Source organism: Bos indicus, chromosome 9 (genome assembly GCF_029378745.1).
Source record: "Bos indicus isolate NIAB-ARS_2022 breed Sahiwal x Tharparkar chromosome 9, NIAB-ARS_B.indTharparkar_mat_pri_1.0, whole genome shotgun sequence".
Taxonomy (NCBI): domain Eukaryota; kingdom Metazoa; phylum Chordata; class Mammalia; order Artiodactyla; family Bovidae; genus Bos; species Bos indicus.
Window position 1 is genome coordinate 74,956,810 of NC_091768.1, and position 20,690 is coordinate 74,977,499.

At 42.7% G+C, this 20,690-nt stretch overlaps 1 protein-coding gene across 2 annotated transcripts in view; it reads right to left on the reverse strand.

Annotated features, from left to right (window-relative positions):
- Positions 1–16,214, reverse strand: part of MAP3K5 (mitogen-activated protein kinase kinase kinase 5) — a 228,642-nt gene extending 212,428 nt beyond the window's left edge. Inside the window, exon 1 of one of the 2 annotated variants that reach the window (XM_019967491.2) lies at positions 15,560–16,214. In XM_019967491.2, the coding sequence (XP_019823050.2) occupies positions 15,560–15,983 (424 nt within the window). In that variant the 5' untranslated portion in view covers positions 15,984–16,214. The remainder of the gene's footprint in view (positions 1–15,559) is intronic. The other variant, XM_070796245.1, reaches the window with a different exon arrangement.
- Positions 16,215–20,690: the final 4,476 nt, after the last annotated feature.

Genomic DNA, 20,690 nt, shown 5'->3' on the forward strand with positions numbered 1-20,690 from the left:
CATTTATCTTTTTAAAATTGAAGTATAGCTGATTTACAATGCTGTGTTAATCTCTGCTGCACAGCAACATGATTCAGTTATGCAGATATATGCATTCTTTTTTATAGTCTTTTCCATTGCGGTTTATCTCAGCATATAGACTACAGCTCCCTGTGCTATACAGTAGGACCTGGCTGTTTGTCCATTCTATGCGATAGTTTGCATCTGCCAGCCCCAAACTCCCGGTCCATGCCTTCCCCAACACCTCGGCAATCACAGGTCTGTCCTCTACATCTGTGACCCGGTCCATGCCTTCCCCAACACTTCAGCAACAACAAGTTGTCCTCTACATCTGCGAGTCTTTTTCTGTTCCATAGCTAGGTTCATTTTAAGGACTACTTTCTGTTATATGACTTCTGCAGTTCAGCAGCAATCACTCAAGAGGCTATTCGGGAAAACCACTGCCACCTACTCCCCTGGAATCGCTCTGGCAAAAGTTATCAGGGGCTTTCTCATCTCCATGTCCATTCATTTCTCTGAAAAATTCAAATTTCCTGACTTCCGACCTCTCTGTTGTTGTTTTCAGCTAGCTCCCTCTTTCCCTCTCACTTCCTCTCTCTGAACTTTCCCCTATTCCTGTCTTACCTCTTGACCACTTCTCTTTCTCACTGGTTGATGCCTTCCTCTATCCATTTTTAAATGCTGGTGTTGTCTGTGTCCTACCATAGGCCCCTTTTTTCATTCTGCCTCTTTCTTATAGGGAGACTCACTTGTCCTCATAATTTAAAATGCCTGGTACATAAGAAGTGCTTTCACTGTTATCCTTCAAAATCCAATTTAAATATCACCTCTTGCCCAAAGCCTTAGCGAACCTCCTCCACACTCCCTTCACCAGAAGAATCCTCTGTCATTTGTGCTCTCCAAGCACTTAATATAAACTTCTAGAATAGCCATCAGCAATCAGCATAACCTATTCTATCTTAATAGGCTGGTCGCCTGCACCAGACTGTGAGCCCCTCAACAGAAGGGTTGATTTCATTGAATTCTATTCGATAAGCATCAGTAAGTGTGACCACTTCATGATCAAGCTCAGATCTACAGGTCAAGCAAAGAAATAGAAGACCTGGGGCATGTCAAGATCCATAAAATGTGATCTTTGCCCCCAAGGAACTTAATTCACATTTGAGTAAAAAAGACAGATATCAAAATCAATAACTAAACACCAAGAGGGGGAAATGCAATATTCATTCATTCAATCCATCCATAGATATCCAGTGCCTTTTAAGTGCCAAGCACTGTATAAAGTGCTAGAGATACAGGATAAACAAGACAGACAAGGAAAGGAGACATGGAATTATATTTTAATGATCCTTTGAAGTACCTGAAACTGCTGCTTCTATGTCAGACCTTTCTAACAACGGATTTCTCATTATCCTTCTACATTGGACTTGACTTTTTTGGTTGTTCCTTCTTAGTCATTTCACATATGATGCAAGACTTATGAAGCAACAGCTTTTTCTTTTATATCTGCCAAAGAATCAAGTAAATGAGTTAAAATGTACTTAATAGCTTTTAGGAGATTATTTTAAGAGGTAACAGACTAACATAAACATGTAATAAAAAAATTACACAAGTCTTAAAGAGGGGCTAAAAAACAAAAAGTTAAATAGTTCCACGATTACTCTTAGCTTAAATGAAAAAGCATGCTAAGCTCCAGCTCATAAATAACTATACAATATGTTGGGCTCAGGAAGGAATTTTCCTGGCGACCACATATTACGTACACATTATAATTCAAATGTTGGGCAATACTTTCTTCTATGGCTAAAGGGGACAATTACAAGACTTGAGAAGGAAATTCTCATAGACTAAATATATTGTCATCAGAAGCTTATAAGTCAGTCAAAGTCTTAAACGGAGCTTTCAGAATTGAGACCAGGTAACTGAAAACTGAAAGCAGATCAGGACCTTGGATTCTCCAGTCATAGTTTGTTGTTTTTTTTTTTTTTCCCCTCTGTTAATGCTCTTAGAAAATCTTCTCAAATTAAGTTGGCTTATCCTCTGGCATGGAATCTGTTTAGGGAACACACTCTAGCTCCCCTGACAAATACACCAAGGAGAATCAGCCCCAGGAAAGTGCAATTTAAAAACAGAAAAATCAAGACTGCTTCATACATCTGTCTCTGCAAACTTATTCCAACATGTCTAATGATATTTTCAGAGGGAAGCACAAACCTATTAAATAATGGTGGGTCCGGGAAAATTAAGGCATGCCAACATATAAAATCATAGTATAACTTTGTTCAAAATTCCCAAATGGCGTCACAACACAGCGGCACAACTGTTCTTGTTTTGTGTGAACAACTTACTTGTTTCTGATGATTCTAATTCCAAGATTGAAAATGAATGGAGGGCTTCCCTGGTGGCTCAACGGTAAGGAATGTGCCTGACAATGCAGGGGACATGGGTTCGATCCCTCATCGGGGAAGATCCCACATGCCACAGGGAAACTGGGCCCGTGCACCACAACTACTGAGCCTGTGCTCTAGAGCCCGGGAGTTACAACTACCAAAGCCCGAGCACCCTAGAGCCTGCGCTCCACAGTAAGAGAAGCTCCCCCAGTGAGAAGCCCGTGCACCACAGCTAGAGAAAAGCCCACACGATAATGAAGCCCCAGCAGCAATGATGACCCAGCACAGCCAAAAAATAAATCTTTTCAATGAATGGAAATGCTAACCTCTCAATCCATCCTATCATGTGTAAAATTGATAGCTAGTGGGAAGTATTAACAGAGAGAGCTTAGCTCTTTGATGACCAAGAGGGGTGGGATGGGGTGGGGTAGGAGGGAAATAAGTAATCAGGAGAAGCTACCAGTCTTGGATAATCAAGAGATTATCCATCATGAAGAATGTTCATATATATTTAACAAGATGAAATCTGCTTTTTTAATAAAATCCGACCAGATGCAGAGTCCTGAACTCAGTGAAGCTTGAAAATTGTGAAGTAGCACTGTTGTTACCTAACTTTCACCAAACAGTGAAAGTATGTGTTAACGCTGGAAGAAAACCAAAGAGATAGAGCAATATCTTAACTTTGGTTCCAAGTGTTTAAGCGATTTGGCTGATGTAGAAAAGTGTCGCTCTCATGTTATCAAATTTTACCTTCTCCAAGATTTCCTAAAGGGGCACCGAATGATAGTTATAAATGTAACCATAAAACTCCATAGAGGTTACTTAAGCTCAGTCACCTACAATTCTTGTCTGCCATTTGTCTGACTTCTGTTCCCTTAAACAAAGAATCAAAAACAGAATTTTGTCTGAATTTTTAAACATTCCATAAATCCAAGCAAGCCATTCCTTAACCCTATTATTCATGAATACTGATGAATATTTACATGTTAGCAGCTTGTAAATGCTCCTGCAATTTACCTTCTTAATTGGCACATATTTGCATCTAACTCATTGCTTCAAAAGAACCTTAAAAAGTTAACTTTGTAAATATGTTTGTGATAAATACAGATTTTGTCACTTATACCTTGATGTGAGGGCTTCCCTGCTGGCTCAGTGGTAAAAAAAAAAACCTGCCTGCCAATGCTGGAGACTTGGGTTCGATCTCTGGCTCGGGAAGATCTCTTGGAAAAGAAAGCGAAAACCCACTCCATTTGCCTGAAAAAAATCTACTTGCCTGGAAAATCCCATGGACAGAAGAGCTTGGCAGGCTACCCAGTCCATGGGTTCAAAAAGAATCAGACACAACTTAGCAACTAAGCAAGAACAACTTTGATGTGACATAAATCAATCAAAATTAACACTTATGACCAAGTGTGCCACTCATTTGAATATATGCTCGAAGGACCAGTCAACACTAACAAAATACTCCTGGAAATTAAATGTTAAGTCAAAAGCATAGCTGACTGTGCAAAAGATTTCATAATGCTGACAAGCCTTAATTTTAGACTTTGGAAACAAAACAAATGCAGATATGCAGGTCAACATTCTAGTAAACACAGCAGGATCAGTCCTTGGTAACGCACTCACGTGTCATATTTAATGATTAAATAAATGTTCTACACTATTGCATTTATAAAGGAAAGAGGAATCTAGGATTCTGTTTAGAGTCAAGCCTAGCATTTCCTTTCCAACTTTATTTCAGATTTACCAACTGCCAAATGTACTTTAAGCACCTAGGCTATTGGCAGTACTAAGTTGCTGGGCAAGAAAAGTTAAGCCAACTATTCTCACCATAACTCATGTGCAAGCTACAACACTGTTCTCGAATTTCACTAGGTCAAGCCAAGCAACTTACATCCCAATCCTGTCTTGCAACTAACAACACACACACACAAAGAGATACATTAGGTTGTAAAGCCAGATTCTGCCCCTCTACATGGCCTAGAAATCTTTTCTTACTCTGACTGTATATAAATAGTTAACAGTAAATGGACCAAGAATTAGTTTCAAAAAACTAAAATCTTACTGTCCAGATCTAATTATCTGAATTTTCACTGGATCAACCAAAACTAGTTTCCCAAGATCAATTTCTAGAAATTGTCTTGATAGAGCTAACATACATCAATTGTACGCGTGTGACTCAAAAACAATTAGAAAGGTTATGTAAAGTATACATTAATAACTATGATTAGGAACTTCAAAGGTAGCCCAGATTTCAAACTTAGTCATTTTTATATATACCGTAATACAGATACAGTCCTGCATGCATCACTGTATCTAATACATGTCTGCCATTCAAATTCCATTATCTAAATGGAATTCTGTTTGTTTAATAGGCTCATTCTGGACAAGCCATTCAGTAACTCTGCATTCAACCTGACTGCTGCTGCTGTTGCTGCCAAGTCGCTTCAGTCGTGTCCGACTCTGTGCGACCCCATAGACGGCAGCCTACCAGGCTCCCCCGTCCCTGGGATTCTCCAGGCAAGAACACTGGAGTGGGTTGCCATTTCCTTCTGCAATGCAGGAAAGTGAAAAGTGAAAGTGAAGTAGCTCAGTCATGTCAGACTCTTCTCGACACCATGGGCTGCAGCCTACCAGGCCGCTCCATCCATGGGATTTTTCCAGGCAAGAGTACTGGAGTGGGGTGCCAAATTTCCTGTCAACCAAGGACCATACATAAACCCCAGGTATTATCAACAAACAAGCAACACAATTCAATCATGGACTATACGCCTAAGGAATCTTAAATTGATACTACACCACTGGTGTGTTGCAATTACCTAAAATAGCCTCAATTTTTTTCACAAACTAAAAGGACTAATACAAAAGAATTTTGAGCCAGATCAAATTTCACTACTATAAAAACAAAATATAAGAAAAAAGATTCTAAGTCTCAGGTACTAACTCTACTTCTTTCTATGAGTCAGAATATAAAAATTCTTCTTCGTTAAAGAATTAATTACAATACTTCCCTGAGGTCAATTTAGTGAGAGTCTGTCAATATTTATAAAAGACCCTAAAGATTTTTAATACAATTGAGTACTTATTTACATAATTTTGAACATGATACTGATTTCATATAAAAATAAATGAAGAGCCTAATGCATAGTTCACAGATGTGTAAGCTTTTGGTCTTCAATGCATTTTCACATTTATCTTCACAGTAATGTACATTGTTCTCATGTGTCCCATTCAGTGAAATCACCCATATTATGAAGTCCGTAAGAGTTTCTTTGGATTTTTCACTTATTCACTACTTAGAATATCACCTTGCATTTGATAGGCTTATTAAATAATTACTTATTAAATTGTTGAATTCAATGGGCAGACTGAAAGATCATAAAAGGCAGAAATTACACTCAGCCTAATTCTGTGCAGACCTTAGAAAGAAATCTTGCAGATTTTTAAGTAGTCAACTTTAATGTCTATGATGAGAAGGCTGTAATTTAAATGTTCTCAAACAGAAAATTTATTTCTAGGAGACAAGAGAGCATAGTTATAAATGAACAGACTCTGAAATTTGCCTCTCAGCGTTAAGTCCCTCATCTACTTGGATCTGATTTCCATATATGCTGTGAGATAAGAAACCATATTCATTTTAATTCAACTATTACAGCCCCATGAGTTAAATACATTCTCATTTCTCAATAAATAAATGAACAGACTCTGGGATCAGACAGCCTCAGATTCAAAACTTGGTTCCATCAAGTGGCACTGGGAAAGTTGATTACCTCTGCTGGGTCTCAATTTCCCCATATGTAAAACTGATCTATTGATGCCATCTAACTCATAAACATTAAATAAGGAATATGATTGGGCATGTAGAGTAATTGGTATGGCACCCAGCACACAGTAACACATGGTGTTCATTTGGGTAGCACTGGCCTTAAATTGGGCTTCCATGGTGGCTCAGACGGTAAAGCAACTGCCTGTTAACGCGGAAGACCTAGGTTCAATCCCTGGGTCAGGAAGATCCCCTTGGGAAGGAAATGGCAACCCACTCCAGTACTCTTGCCTGGAAAATTCCATGAATGGAGGAGCCTGGTAGGCTACAGTCCATGGGGTCGCAAAGAGTCGGACACGACTGAGCAACTGCACTGGTTGGTTCACTGGCCTTAAACTACAAAGATCAAAGTAATATATTTGGTATGTAGAGTTTTATAGCAAATTTGCTAGTCCTCTAAAATATTATAAGCATTTTTTTCTGCAAAAGAGAAACCTATTTGAAGGTGTCTGGACTACTGAAGTTCCTATTAGTAATAATGATTTCCCAGTATATGAATAGAGCTGGGTTTGCAGACACTGTAAGCAACACACCAGTCTATTCTGACTTGGTTCTGGTCAAGCCATGCTCTGGGAATTATCTGATTTAAAAAAAAAAAAACAACCATTAATTGTCCTTCTAGTGATAAAACCATTTGATAATGCTTTGGGGATAAACATTAAGTTGTATAAAGCTGATAGTAATGCAAATAATATCCGTCCACAGCAATACAAAGAAATATTCTTTGGTAGAGATACAATTGATTTACATCCTGTAGAAAAGATGACTCCAGCATTTATACCTATAGAATTGTCTTACTACATATTAGTCAGTTTGGCATCTATTAGCAAATCATTTCAGCATTCCTGATTGTGTGTGTGTGTGTGTGTGTGTATGTGAAAGAGAGAGAGAGAAATCTCGACTTTTCAAATTCTCCTTATCATGGACCAAGATGTTAGAACTGATCCTCTTAAACAGCATATGTGTTTTGAAATGTTTTTCACTGCAAGGGGAAAACACCTGGATTATTCGGAACTCTGAAGACATGAGTTTGACTCCCTACTCAGCCAGTTGATTTATTCTGGCCAAAGTCAAATACCCTTCTCCAAGGAGGAGTTTTCTCAACTGTGACATATAGAGCAACTACACTGCCACATCTATGTATTTTCTGGAGCACATAAGATAATCAAAAGAGGACTCCATTGCATAAAACAACACACATTTATATTATCACCCTCATGTAGCCACATGACATCACCTACACCCCGGTGTGAACAAACTATAAACCTGGAAAACACTCAAGAGGTAGGTAAGAGCTGCCATGGCCCCAAGACAGCAGGAATCAGGCTCCTGGTCCTCGATAGCCTCAGCTCTAAACTTATCTTTGTCACAAGAAACTGTTTGGAAGGACTGATGCTGAAGCTGAAACTCCAATACTTTGGCCACCTGATGTGAAGAACTGACTCATTTGAAAAGACCCTGATGCTGGGAAAGATTGAAGGCAGGAGGAGAAGGGGACGACAGAGGATGAGATGGTTGGATGGCATCACCAACTCAATGGACATGAGTTTGGGTAAACTCCGGGAGTTGGTGATGGACAGGGAAGCCTGGAGTGCTGTGGTCCATGGGGTCACGAAGAGTCGGACACGACTGAGCAACTGAACTGAATGTGATATCAAGAGGTACTTGACATGTCATAGCCTAGGTTTCCTTAATTCTTTGGGGGTGACTTTCAAATAAGAAATAGGAGTAACTAAGATTTTGAAAGGACAATGAATTTTCCAGGCAAGAGTACTAGAGTGGGTTGCCATTTCCTTCCCAAGGGAATCTTCCTCACCCAGGGATTGAACCCAGGTCTCCCACGTTAACAGGCAGTTTACCGTCTGAGCCACCATGGAAGCCCAATTTAAGGCCAGTGCTACCCAAATAAAGTGATAGCTTCCTCAAAAAGAGGGCTTCCCTCATAGCTCAGTTGGTAAAGAATCTGCCTGCAATGTGGGAGACCTGGGTTTGATTCCTGGGTTGGGAAGATTTCCAGAGTATTCTTGCCTGGTGAGTCCCATGGACAGAGGAGCCTGGCAGGCTACAATCTATGGAATCCCAAGTGTTGGATATGCCTTAGTGACTAACCCACGATCAGGCAAATACCCAGTTTTACATGGTTTGGAGTCAACAGTCAAATGGCCTGACATCCACTAATAATTCACTAGGGTAGTTCCGCTCCGTTTCTGTCTCTTATGGAGTGCGCTGCCATTTCCTTCTCCAATGCATGAGTGAAAAGTGAAAGTGAAGTCGCTCAGTCGTGTCCGACTCTTAGCGACCCTGTTGGACTGCAGCCTACCAGGCGCCTCCGTCCATGGGATTTTCCAGGCAAGAGTACTGGAGTGGGGTGCCATTGCCTTCTCCACTTAAGAGGTCTTAGAAGAGACTAAAAGTGTTGGAAAATACTAATGTAATTGGTCAGAACTACTTTTAGAGCCTTACTGTACCAAAGAATATAACTTGCTTCCTGTATGAATCATATACCAAAGGCAATTGCTTTGCCCATTGTTGATTACCTATTGTAACAGAAAAGGCTGGCATGTAATGAAATGTTTACTGCTACACTGTGCAACTCCTGAAGCATTTAAGTTACACAGATTGGCTCTGCTAGGATTTCTAGTAGGAGACTCTAAGAACATTTAAATTTTTTTTCTCCTCTCTTCTCTGTCTCCTAAGAAGACTGCCACAAGGTAGCCTGGATTCTGTATCTTTTAGTTTTTATATTTTCTTCAGAAAAAAAATTACAAAATAAAACACATTAAGATGTTAGGTACTCACTTTAAATTTTTGTTGGTACAATTCGACAAGACTTTAAAAATCAGCTTTGCCTTATACCCTGTCTCCTTCTCTAATAATCTGACACATATTTTGATGGGTTCCTTAAGTCAGCATCTTCAGCCAGAGATAAAAGCCAATATAGAAAAACAATGAAAGCAGTCAGTGTATTAGAATCATCAATGGATTTTAAAATAATTTATCATTTTGCTCTGCTTTCCTATTTTTCTTTTATGCCACTAATAAAACTTGCAAATCGAACTTTGCTCCCTGAAAATAAGGGGAATCTTTCTTAAACAAAGCCAGTTTCCCTACTTAACTATATCCAGTTTACAGGATGGTGAGGCGGTTTTCTTCAAGATGTACCTTTCCCAAGGCTGTTGGTGACCGGTTTCTTCCTGATACCCACAAAGCTGTAGTTCCTGCAACATTGTCCACGCCCACCTCACTTACTACAGTCTCAACTCTCATCCTGCCTCAGGCAGAGTGGGGTGCTGCTCAAAGGGAACACTTGGGACAACTACTTGCAAAGCAGAACCAGTTGGTACCTGTTGGTGGAAACTCGCATATTCATTGGGCTTTGTGCTTGTCGATCTCCCACTGCTCCACAAAGAAGCCGTGAACCAGTTTTATCCTGCAAACCAGAAACAGGAACTGAACGGGCCGCTAACCAGGCCTCCAAAACAGGAAGCAGGGGACAGTCCCCGTAGCCACCGGAGGGGAACTAATTCGTAGCAGAGGACTCCCAGAAGGCTGGCAGCAGCCAAGGCCACTGGTGAGACAAAGCCAAGTTGTGTGCCTATAATTAGGCTTCACCTAGAGGTGGAACCGACTGTAACTCTCAACTGACGACTCTATGAAGCAGACCAAAGGTGACCAAGTTGAGCCAAGGAGCCAGGAGCCTGGGAAGCAGGATCAATGATGACAATCTGCACTTGACTATTTAGGGTAAGAAATGAGTGCTCTACAAACAAGTGTACTTTGTGTTTTGGAGTTTTCTTTTTAGCTTTGCTTTTTTTCTAATTTTCTAGTAAAATCCTTTTTGGAAAATTTTGCCTCCAAGAAAGCAAGAGGAGGCACAGTGCTCTGGGCTCCCACAGGGTGGCAATGATATGCCAGCAAAAAACACAAGCGTGGCTCCACTGGGATAATTTTTTTTAACCCCTTCCTAAACTAGACCTTTTTTTTTTTTTATGAGTTTGCCAACATTTGCTCTTTTGATAATTTTCTAAGGCTTGTTCCTTGGTTGAAGAAAGACTGACTGGAAGTGGGAAGGGGCTTGTAGGTGGTCTAGATCAGAGGTTCTCAAACACCATTCTGTTGATTGGCATGATAGAGTTTTTTATCCATCATGGCGAAATAGGAAAAATAAAATGCATTTTCCCATATATTTACTGTATGTAAAAAGCTATTCTTTAAGATTATGTTTCCCTAATTTAACATTAAAAAGAATGTCTTTTTAAGAAATAGTGGCAGTAGTTGGCTGGTTTTTGAGTTTTCTTTTTCTTTTTAATATCCTTACTTGGAAAAATAAAATCATGACAAATTCATGTCAATCTTCAACTTTTTAAAAACCAGTTCATGGAAACCACTATTTAGGAAATACTGACACCACCTTCTCCAAGTATATGAGACAGTATGGATAAAAGCTTCATTGGATTTAAAAGCAGAAGATGCAGAAGTGGGCTGGAAGATTCTCAGGAACTTCTCATTCTGAGATATACAGGATACAAAGGTTATGTTTGCTTTGTTTTGTTATCAAATAAGATTGGAAGTCCTAGGGAGCTGTGCTGGAAGCAAGTGAAACCAAACCCAGAAAGTTCAGATGCCTGTCCAGTGACATGACCAAATAGGAGACTATTATCACAAGCAAGGCGGGAACACTACACAGATGAAAATATAAAGGCTAAATTCTTAAAATTTTGACCTGCATATGTTTCCTTCCTGTTCCCCACTGCTGCTACTGGGTGATAGGCTGAGTAAGAGATTGCAATCTACAGAAAGCCTGCCTAAGAGAAAGGCCAGGGGATACAATGGTAGTTTGGGTGGGGGGCGGGGGGCGCGGTGTGGAGGCAGGGAAGGGGGAAACAGGCAGCCATTCAATTGTGAGCCCCCTAAGAAGGAGTGAGGTGGCCGTGAACAGAACACTGTCCCTGGGTCTTAGATCAGCTGGAATTCAAAGACCATAAATAGGTTTGGAGGGGGTGAAGGTGAAAGTGTTCCTAGATCTCCTGCTGACATCGCTTCCTCCTTCGCTGAACACCCTTCTTCCTCCCTCACCGTCCCTCACCTCCCTCCTCTCCCCAAAACTTCCCAAGCCTTCCTTTGTCCCCTGCCTCACCACAGCCTCTCCTTCCAACACCACCAATCCAAAGTGATACTCCTACATCCAGCCAAGACACTACCAGAAGCTAGGTAAATACATGTTACCAATTCTAACTCAGGGCAAGATGGACTCAAAGTCTCAGTTTTAGGTTGGCCAGCAACATAATTTTACTGCTTAAATAGACAAAGGGGCTCCAGACTTCAAGTACATTGAGTTAGGAGGGCTCTTACAGGCTAGACCCAAATCTAACCACCATCTATAATACTGTTTCTAAGAAAAAGTGTGCTTCTGGTTCTAAGCAGCAACCTTAAATCATTTAGGCTGAATGAATGAATATAACTCCTTTATGGTTCAGTTTTCTCATAAGCAAATAGGGGAATAATAAAGTCTATCCCAGCTACACTTTGCAAAAGTAGTGTTCATTTTTTTTTTAAAAATTTGATTCCCTGCCATTTGGGGCCTATCTACCTCAGTGGAATAGCTCTGCATCACTAACTTCTATATCACTGACATTTGTATCACTAAGATCGCTTAGCTTTTCTAGAAATTTACTGTCTACAATGCAGGGGTCTGGGAAGGGGTGTTATTAGCCTGTCAACCGACATCTCTGAGTGATAGTCTTGTATATATGATGAATTTTCATAAAATATTGGATAGAATATTAGTTTCAAGATGGAAATGAAAGAGAGAATGACAAGGGTAGTCAAAGAACAAACTTGATTATAGTTGAACAATAATCAAATAGGAAAAATCAGTGAAAACCTGTAACTGCAATCTACTCTTTAGAAAACCCCCGTACACATAAAGAGCAGAAGCTTGTAAAAATGTAATCAAACTACTTCAACGCCAACATTCCATTTTAAATGTTGAGGCCCTTGTAAATCCTCCTTGTTTACCATTCTATCTCAGGTTAGGGGTCACCTCTGACCCACCCTTCTTCCAGTTTGATTCTAGAGGCTACTTCCTGGAAGCCCAAAGCATTCTGCAAGGATGCTCACAACCAGGAATCTGCACTTGAATCTGTGCTGCTCACCAACCCTGAGCTCCTGGAGATGGCAACATTATATATATACGCGGTTCATTCATCTCTATGAACTGAAGTGATTCCTTTTTAAATCAATACTGCTATAATTTTAAAGTACAGAATTTAGGGCTGGAGGGAATCTCAGAGACCAGTTATTACAACTCTTCTCTGAGATTTTAAATGATTTGCTCCAGGCAATGGCACCCCACTCCAGTACCCTTGCCTGGAAAATCCCATGGATGGAGGAGCCTAGTAGGCTGCAGTCCATGGGGTCACTAAGAGTCAGACACAACTGAGCGACTTCACTTTCACTTTTCACTTTCATGCATTGGAGAAGGAAATGGCAACCCACTCCAGTGTTCTTGCCTGGAGAATCCCAGGGACGGGGGAGCCTAGTGGGCTGCCATCTATGGGGTTGCACAGAGTCGGACACGACTGAAGTGACTTAGCAGCAGAGAAGAACCAAGACCAGAATCCAGATCGTGAAACTCTTGTTCAGATGCTCTGTCCTAGCCCACCTTGCTGCCTTCCTTTGCAAACTCATAGGATTACATGAGAGAATCCTAGAAATTTACTTTCATCTCCCCTCTCTCCCTCCATCCCTGATCCAATTGTTTAGGCCACTGAAGGAGACAAAGGACCTTACTCAGAATTACATGGTTCAGAGCAGAGTCAGGATAAAGACTCAGACCAAACTAGAGGGATAAAGTTCTTCCCACTATGTCATAACGATTCAACTTTAACGTGGCAGTAGTAGATGTAGAGAAGAGGTCAGCATGGGGCCAAAATCTTACCAGGCCTGTTTTTGCAAGGCCTGCAAGCTAGGAATGGTTTTTCTATTTTTTACATGGTTGAGGAAAAAAAAGAAAAAATCAAAAGAATATCACTTTGTGAATAATATGAGATATAAATTTCATAAATCTGACAACATCCATTAACCAAGTTTTGTTGGAATACAGCCATGATGATTTATTTAGATCCTCTTTATGGCTCCTCTTGAGTAACACCTGCAGAGTTGAGGAGGTGTGAGAGGCACCTCCAGGGAAATCTAAAACGTTTATGCCATCTGGCCCTTTACAGAGGACAAACAAGTGCTCTCTTAGAAATCAGAAGTTGAGTTCTACTACTGTTCACCTTGGCCTCCCTCAGTTTAGAAAAACAAAACCGATACCATTTTCATTCTGTCACATCTTCAACGTTTTCTTGCTGAATGAGAGACCTGAGGGTTCGTGTCACAGGCAGGGGTGAAACTGGGGCCTGCCTTGGTTGAGCTCACCAGTGGGATGGGACAGAGCGGGCCCAGAAACACTGGTCTCCCTAGAATGTGCCCTCCTCCCCACTATTCCACATTGCACACAATGGCTCACAAGGTCCCTGCCAGCTCTCCACCACGAGTTTGATGTTTCCCTCTCTTAATTCTGAGAATAAATCAGTCCAGCTAAATGGAGGTAGCAAGGGTGAAGCCAGACCTTTTAGAGTCAGGCACCCAAAGTGGGACCCTCCATTGACCAGTTGTTACCCATGACCTTGAGCCAGTGATGGAGCCCTTGGTTTTCTCATCTAAGAAGATAGCTAAGTACTTCCCTCATGGGCTTGTTTGGAGTATTAAATGAGATACATTTCAAATGTCTGGTACCTTCTAATCTTTCTCTCTCCCTTTCCCAGAGATAGTATTTGGAGAATAAACATTACGTGAACCTTGTTAGGAAAGTCTTTCAAGTTAGCTTAAAGATTATTTTATAAAAAAATACCCAATCTATCAAAACAATAAAAATAGGCTTAGCATTTTATTGGGTGTTTTCCTCATATATCTTTCAGTTCTTTGAAGCTTTTTCCAAATTATAATCCAAAAATAAAAATGCTGTAATTTTTAGAAACATTTATGTAATTTTTATAGCAAGTCACACAACCAAGCTAAACTATATTCTACCCATTTCCAGTTATGAAGACTAAGACAGTAAAATACACCAGAACCAGAAAATCCTAGTTTATTCAATCTGGCTTCCTTAACATGAAATTCTTGTTCTTAAAATATTCAGTTTTGGCTGAATTCCAAGACTGAAATAAGCCTTCTTCAGGTGTTCTGAAAAGACTGAAGAGAATCAGAACTGGAAACAAGATTGGAATATAAAACCTTCTATGTGATCACAATGCAAGAAACTTATTGTCTGAAAGCACCATTAAATCAAATTTTATGCCCACACTTATAAAAAAATAAATATGTATATATATTCTCAACATTGGTTATACAGGGTGCTAAAGGTTAATTTCAATAACATGCTTTTATCTCTAACATTTGCTAACAGATAGCAAATTGCTTCAGTCCCTTGAATTGCAGTGACACTTTCTGAAATCTGTAATAGGCTGAAAAGATTTTTTTTCATGAATTACTCTAGCAGTCACTTTAATGGGCACACTTTAATGGCCAATCTAACTTAGTTATTAAAACTGGGTATCAGCGTTTTACATAATGTTAAATTATCTACTTGCCAGCCCATAGGGGTATATGGAGTCATGAAAAATAGACTCTGCTCTTTTTCACCAAAATTCCAACAGAGATATCACGCAAGTTTAGTGTTAAGTTAAAAAAGTTGCTTTTGAAAGTAATTACTTGAAAATTCAAATTGGTAGGAGATGGGAAATCAAGCCACTAAACTTCAGGGAAAGGGAGCTGGGAAGATCGTGACATAACATGCAAATTCACACAGATCCGCTCTGCGTGCAGCTGGCTGCGTGGCAGAAGTCAGAATTTTTGTACTCTCAAAAGTACACGGAAAAAAATGAGGACATCTTCTAAAACAGGCACAGGTATATATAGAAGGAAAATGTGGGCCAAATCTAACAGAAGAGAAACCAAAACACTGAATAAGGCAGGGCTCACTGGGACAAATAACTCGCACTGCAGGCGAACAGAAGTTCTTCAAGAGGACCCCACGCACCCCGGGACTCCCAGCGCGGGCCGGCTGCCGGGCGGTCAGACTCTCTGCCCCGAGCTGCGAGCGACCCGAGCAGTCACGCAGCGCCGCTCGCTGCCCCTAAGGTGGGGCAAGAAGTAAATAAGTAAGACGCTCAATTGCTGCCCAGAAACTGATCGATTTTTCCTATGGGGGCGGGGGGGTGGGGTGGGAAACAACAGCTTTCCCTTTGCGGTGGCCCCTGACCGCGGAGGCCGGGGCCCTGCATTGTTAAATCGCACGCACCTGCATTGTAAAATCGGTCCAGCACCGCAGTTTCTCCAAAGTCCAGTTTCCCAAAATGCAGGGTCTCCAGGGCGGCGCCCACCGTCTCGCACGCCTCCCGCAGGCACTGCAGGGCCTCGCTCTCGGCCACCACCAGCTGCCCCTGGCTCGCCTCGTTGATGACATAGGCCACCGTGGTCCGTCGGCCGCCTCCGCCCCCAGAGTTGCCCCGGCACCGGGTGGCGCTGCTCCCGGAGGTGGCACTGGGACACCCGGCGCCGGGAGCGGCGGCACTTTCCACGTTCCAGAAGCTGCCCGGTGGCGGCGGTGGCAACTGGTTCTCCTCGCCCTCGGCCGCCGTCGCCGCTCCTCCCCTCCGGTAGCTGCCGCCCTCGGCGAAGGGTGGCACGGAGAAAGTGATGCCCTCGCCCGCCTCCGCGCTCATCTCTCCCGGCCGGACTGCCGCGGCGGCGTCGCCCGCCCAGCCGCACCGTCTGGCCAGCCACAGCTCAGGGCTGCTCCGCGCGCGCCTGGCTAAGCAGCTGCCATCCCGCGTCGCGCCTTCCGCGCCGCGCCGCCGCCTCCTCTCCGGCGCCCTCTCCCCCGAAGGGACGCCGCTGCCCGGCGGCGGCTCGCCCCTCCTCGGCGCCTCCGTGGCCGCGCCGCTCGCCCGCTGCAGGGTGTAGAGTACAAGGGGTGGGGAGGCCGGCTGAGCGGGAAGGGACAGCGCTTCCTTTTCTTGGCCGGCGGACAAGTCGGCTCGCGAACCTGCTAGGCGGTGCGGCTCAAGGGCGCCGCTCTCCGGGTGCGGTGCGCCCTGGCCCCCGGGGAGCGCGGTCCCGGCTCCTTCAGTGCCGGGCACCCTGGGAGGGGCCGGGGAGGGCGCCCTCTGGGTGGGGAGCTACCTGGCCAGCACCTCGCGGGTGGGCAGACTCCCTGGACCGCGTCCCGGAACAGCGGCAGCGGCCGCCGAAAGGATCCGCCTCCTTCCTCGGCGGCAGCTCCCCTTCATCGGCTCTATTTCCTCCTCCTGCCCCGGCCCCGTTCTCTTCCGATCGCCGCGGCCGCTTCGTCCCGGCACTAGCCGGTCGCTCGAGTCTCGCCGCTCCTTGCAGCCGCTCGCCAGGTCCGCCACCGGCTTTTTGCCGCCCACTCGTCGCGGCACTGAAAGTCTGGGCCCGCCCCGGGGGAGGGCGCTGCTGGGAAGCTCGAGTCCGGACGAAACCGACCGCGTCGCGGCTCCCGGACCGCAGCCCAGCCCGGAGCACCGCACGAGGCCAAGGTTCTCCTCCGTCACCCACTGGGCTCCCCACCCAAGATAACCTGGAGCAGGCAAAAGCCCGGAGCGCACCCGACTATAGGATGGCCCCCAAAAAAGTCTCTCTTGCGAATACTCGGGTCTTCTCAGCCAGCGCCAGGAGGCACGCGCCACGTTCCCCGTAACCACGGCGCCCTCCTCCGGCCGGTGCCGGCCTAGCTCCGCGATGCTGTCGGGTCCCATGTGAGGCGCGGGGAGCAATAGGGCAGCGTGGGGAGACCTGCGTGGCGCTAGGCCCGAGGATTTTAACTACGGTCCTGCAGGCGGCCTCAACTGGAGAATGGTGTATTGGTGACAGTGGCTCTCCGGGAGTGGCAGACTGAATTTATCGGGTCTGCCCCTGGTAGACGTTTTCAAGTTTTCAATCGCTCTGCTGTCGTGAATGATTAGCTCCAAGTGCTGAACTGTATAGCATTTGCGTTCCCATTTGAGTTCATAAAATTTCCCCCAACACACCGTATACTTACTTGAGATAGAAAACCGGTTCTATCCTGGACTTGGCAAATCATCTATCTGCCAGATGAAAGAGGGAAATTAAGCAATTACTTCAGTTTTTTTTTTTTTTTTTAATTGCACTAGGGGTGGCAGTGGGGATCGGGGAATGCCTGGCTTGCTTAAGAGCAATCAGAGTATCTACTTATTTGAAAAGTAAAAACATATGTGCAAGTTCTCAGAGAACTTCTCCAGAATGCTATAACTTTAGGAGAACCAGTGGAACCTACAGTGAAATAACGAAACAGGTTTGGACTTTCAGGAACCGAGATGATTAAGTTCTATGAAAAAGGTAGAAGAATACTGCAAATTACATACAAGCTAGGCGGGAAGCGGGGATTCCCTGGTGGATCAGTGGTGAAAAATCCGTCTGTGCAGGAGTGGTGGGTTCTGTCCCTGAGTGGATAAGAAAGAAATGTCAACCCACTCCAGTATTCTTGCCTGAGACATCCCATGGACAGAGGAGCTTGGCAAGCTACAGTCCATGGGGTTGCAAGTATTCCACATGACTTAGCGACTAATCAACAGGGGGAAAGGAGGATAAAATAGTTAAGTAGGAAAGGGTTAAAAGAAGAAAGGAAATAATGTGGGGAAACACCTAGCAGCTGAACAATTGTATCTGCACAATTGTATCCTCAATGAAGCCAAATGACCTTAGCTTTTTCTAAAGATTTGTAAAATAATGGAAGTAAACTTACAATAAGGAAACTGAAATCTATGGGATCCACATCTGCTTTTAAACTTGATACCATAGGAAAATTTAGATATTTAATGAATCGCTGATCATACAGAAACAAAATATGGGTGGATTGCTAATCATTATATGTCCTTTAATATTTCCAACAACTTGTAAAACCTCCAAACTTCTGTGAAAGTATACAATCCTCTACCCTATCCTGACCCAAAACAACAAATGCAGGAGAGTCTTTGGGACCATATCTGGAAAATTAGAATGCCCAAATTCTCAAATAGCATTTAACTACACAAATAAGGCCCAAGAGTATTCATAAAGCTATTTTCTAAAAACCATAATTTTTAGACTACGTCACCTTTGCTTCCTTTCCAGATTATTTCAGAGCCATCGTTCATACACGATTTGTTTTACTTTGGCCACTTAGTTTTATTTAGACTTGATTTAATATCTTCAAAGATGTTACTGATTACTGGCACCCAAACTCCAATACAATGTGGAAGAAAAAAAAAGCAGTTCTTGGTCCCAGGGCTCTCCCACCTAATCAGGCATGGTTTAGCTGGTTAATCGTACACAGCCTTCTTTAAATGAATCCAGATTAAATTTACATTTTTATAGCTGATGAACAGTTCAAAGTGTATAAATTCAAATAGTTCCGTTCACAACTCAAATTGAGTCCTACACAAGTCAAATTGAGTAGGCAGGGACACCATGCTGAGGGCATGGGTGTGGTGCTGAAATCCCCATAGCCTTCAGTTTGCCATGCCTGCCTCAGGGCTTGTGGGTCTGGAGGAATGAAAGCCTTTTTCTAATTGGATCACCCAGAGGTTGCTTTTTGCAATTCATCTGTGTATAAGGAGCAGGGTTTTCTAATCCAAAAGCACATCTAACATGGTAGTGGTTGACAGGAGAGAAATCATTGCCTGGCTGGGCTTCCAGGTATACTCTTAAAGAGATAAAAGGGAAAACTTTAAACCTGAAATGGACAGGTGTCTTCTAGCTAACTAGCTTTTACTTTAGGTGACAGATTTGCCCCTTTCTCTGCATCCTCAGGTAGATAAATAGGAATATTATATACTCTTAATTCCAAAAAGTATTAAATGCTATGTACAAAACAAGGTAAATATAATTTTAAAGTATCAGAAATGAACAAGGAAGCTAGTAAAAGGTATCAAGCAGCTAGGATAAATTAAAAATTTGATTGCTAAATTTAGCTCTGTGCTTTGACTGTCAGAAAGAAAACACATAAAAGTACATAAAAATGTACTTAAAAAGAAAACACGTGTGTACATAAAAGTACACATATTCCTATGAAGAGTCAAGTCTTAATCTGGCACTGAATTCTATAAAGACTTTATTACATAGACTCTGATATGGAGGACACTGGGCAATACAATGCAGTTGAATATGGATTGGTAACAAGTATATATGTTCTTCAGACTTAGATTTCATATTTTTAAAGACAAGGTCATAATATTAAATATTAATTCAGTAAAGGCATTTCAGAGGAATATGTCAAATACAATGCTTTCTAGTTATATCAACTTAAAAAAACAGGAATTGAGGGGATTACATTGTTTATTGCAAGCTCACAAATTGGCCTTCTGCATCAGGGACAAAAAGAATTCAAGGAAATAGAGAAGTAACATATTGTTTAGATCCTTACCACAAATAGAGGCCTCGGTAGAAGCTCTTGGCAAAGACTAAACCATACTGAATGCATGATAGAGTTATAATATCATGAATAGTCTGTGACATCTTTATTTTTTAATTATTAAAATTTATTTTGGCCTTACTGAGCATGTGGGATCTTAGTTCCCTGCTGCTGCTGCTGCTAAGTCGCTTCAGTCGTGTCCGACTCTGTGTGACCCCAGAGACGGCAGCCCACCAGGCTCCCCCGTCCCTGGGATTCTCCAAGCAAGAACACTGGAGTGGGTTGCCATTTCCTTCTCCAATGCATGAAAGTGAAAAGTCAAAGTGAAGTCGCTCAGTCGTGTCCGACTCTTAGGGACCCCATGGACTGCAGCCTACCAGGCTCCTCCGTCCATGTGATTTTCCAGGCAAGAGTACTGGAGTGGGGTGCCATTGCCTTGGTTCCCTGACCAGGGATCAAACCCATGCCCCTTGTAGTAGAAGCATAGAGCTAGAACTACTAGACTATCAGGGAATTCCCCTGTGACATCTTTATACTTTAAAAAGGCATGGGAGCCTGAGTCTGAGATGAAGGACCTTCCAGACCATTAAGCTACATGAATTTTCTTTGTATCAGTACAAACTCCTAAGCACAGGTGTTTCTGTAATTATGATACACTGGGAAAATTCTCTGTGTTCAATGGCCCTCAGACTCACACTTTCATCTCAGCAATCACATGTCAGTCTAACTCCACCCTGTGCCCTTAATCTCTGGTGTTATTAAGAAGCTGAAAACTTCAGGAAGCAGATTGGCAGCTGTGATGTATAATATAGAACATTTCATGGAAAAAAAAAAGCATGGCAGCAGAGCTGAAGTTTACTGGTTGAAATTATATCCTCATTCAGAATCCATCACACTTCCACTTAGAGATTATCCTTGGGACACCTTTGAGAACACCAACAGGTAAAGGTAAAAATTTTTCCTGAAAAAGAGCTAGAGAAATATAAAGGAGAGATTT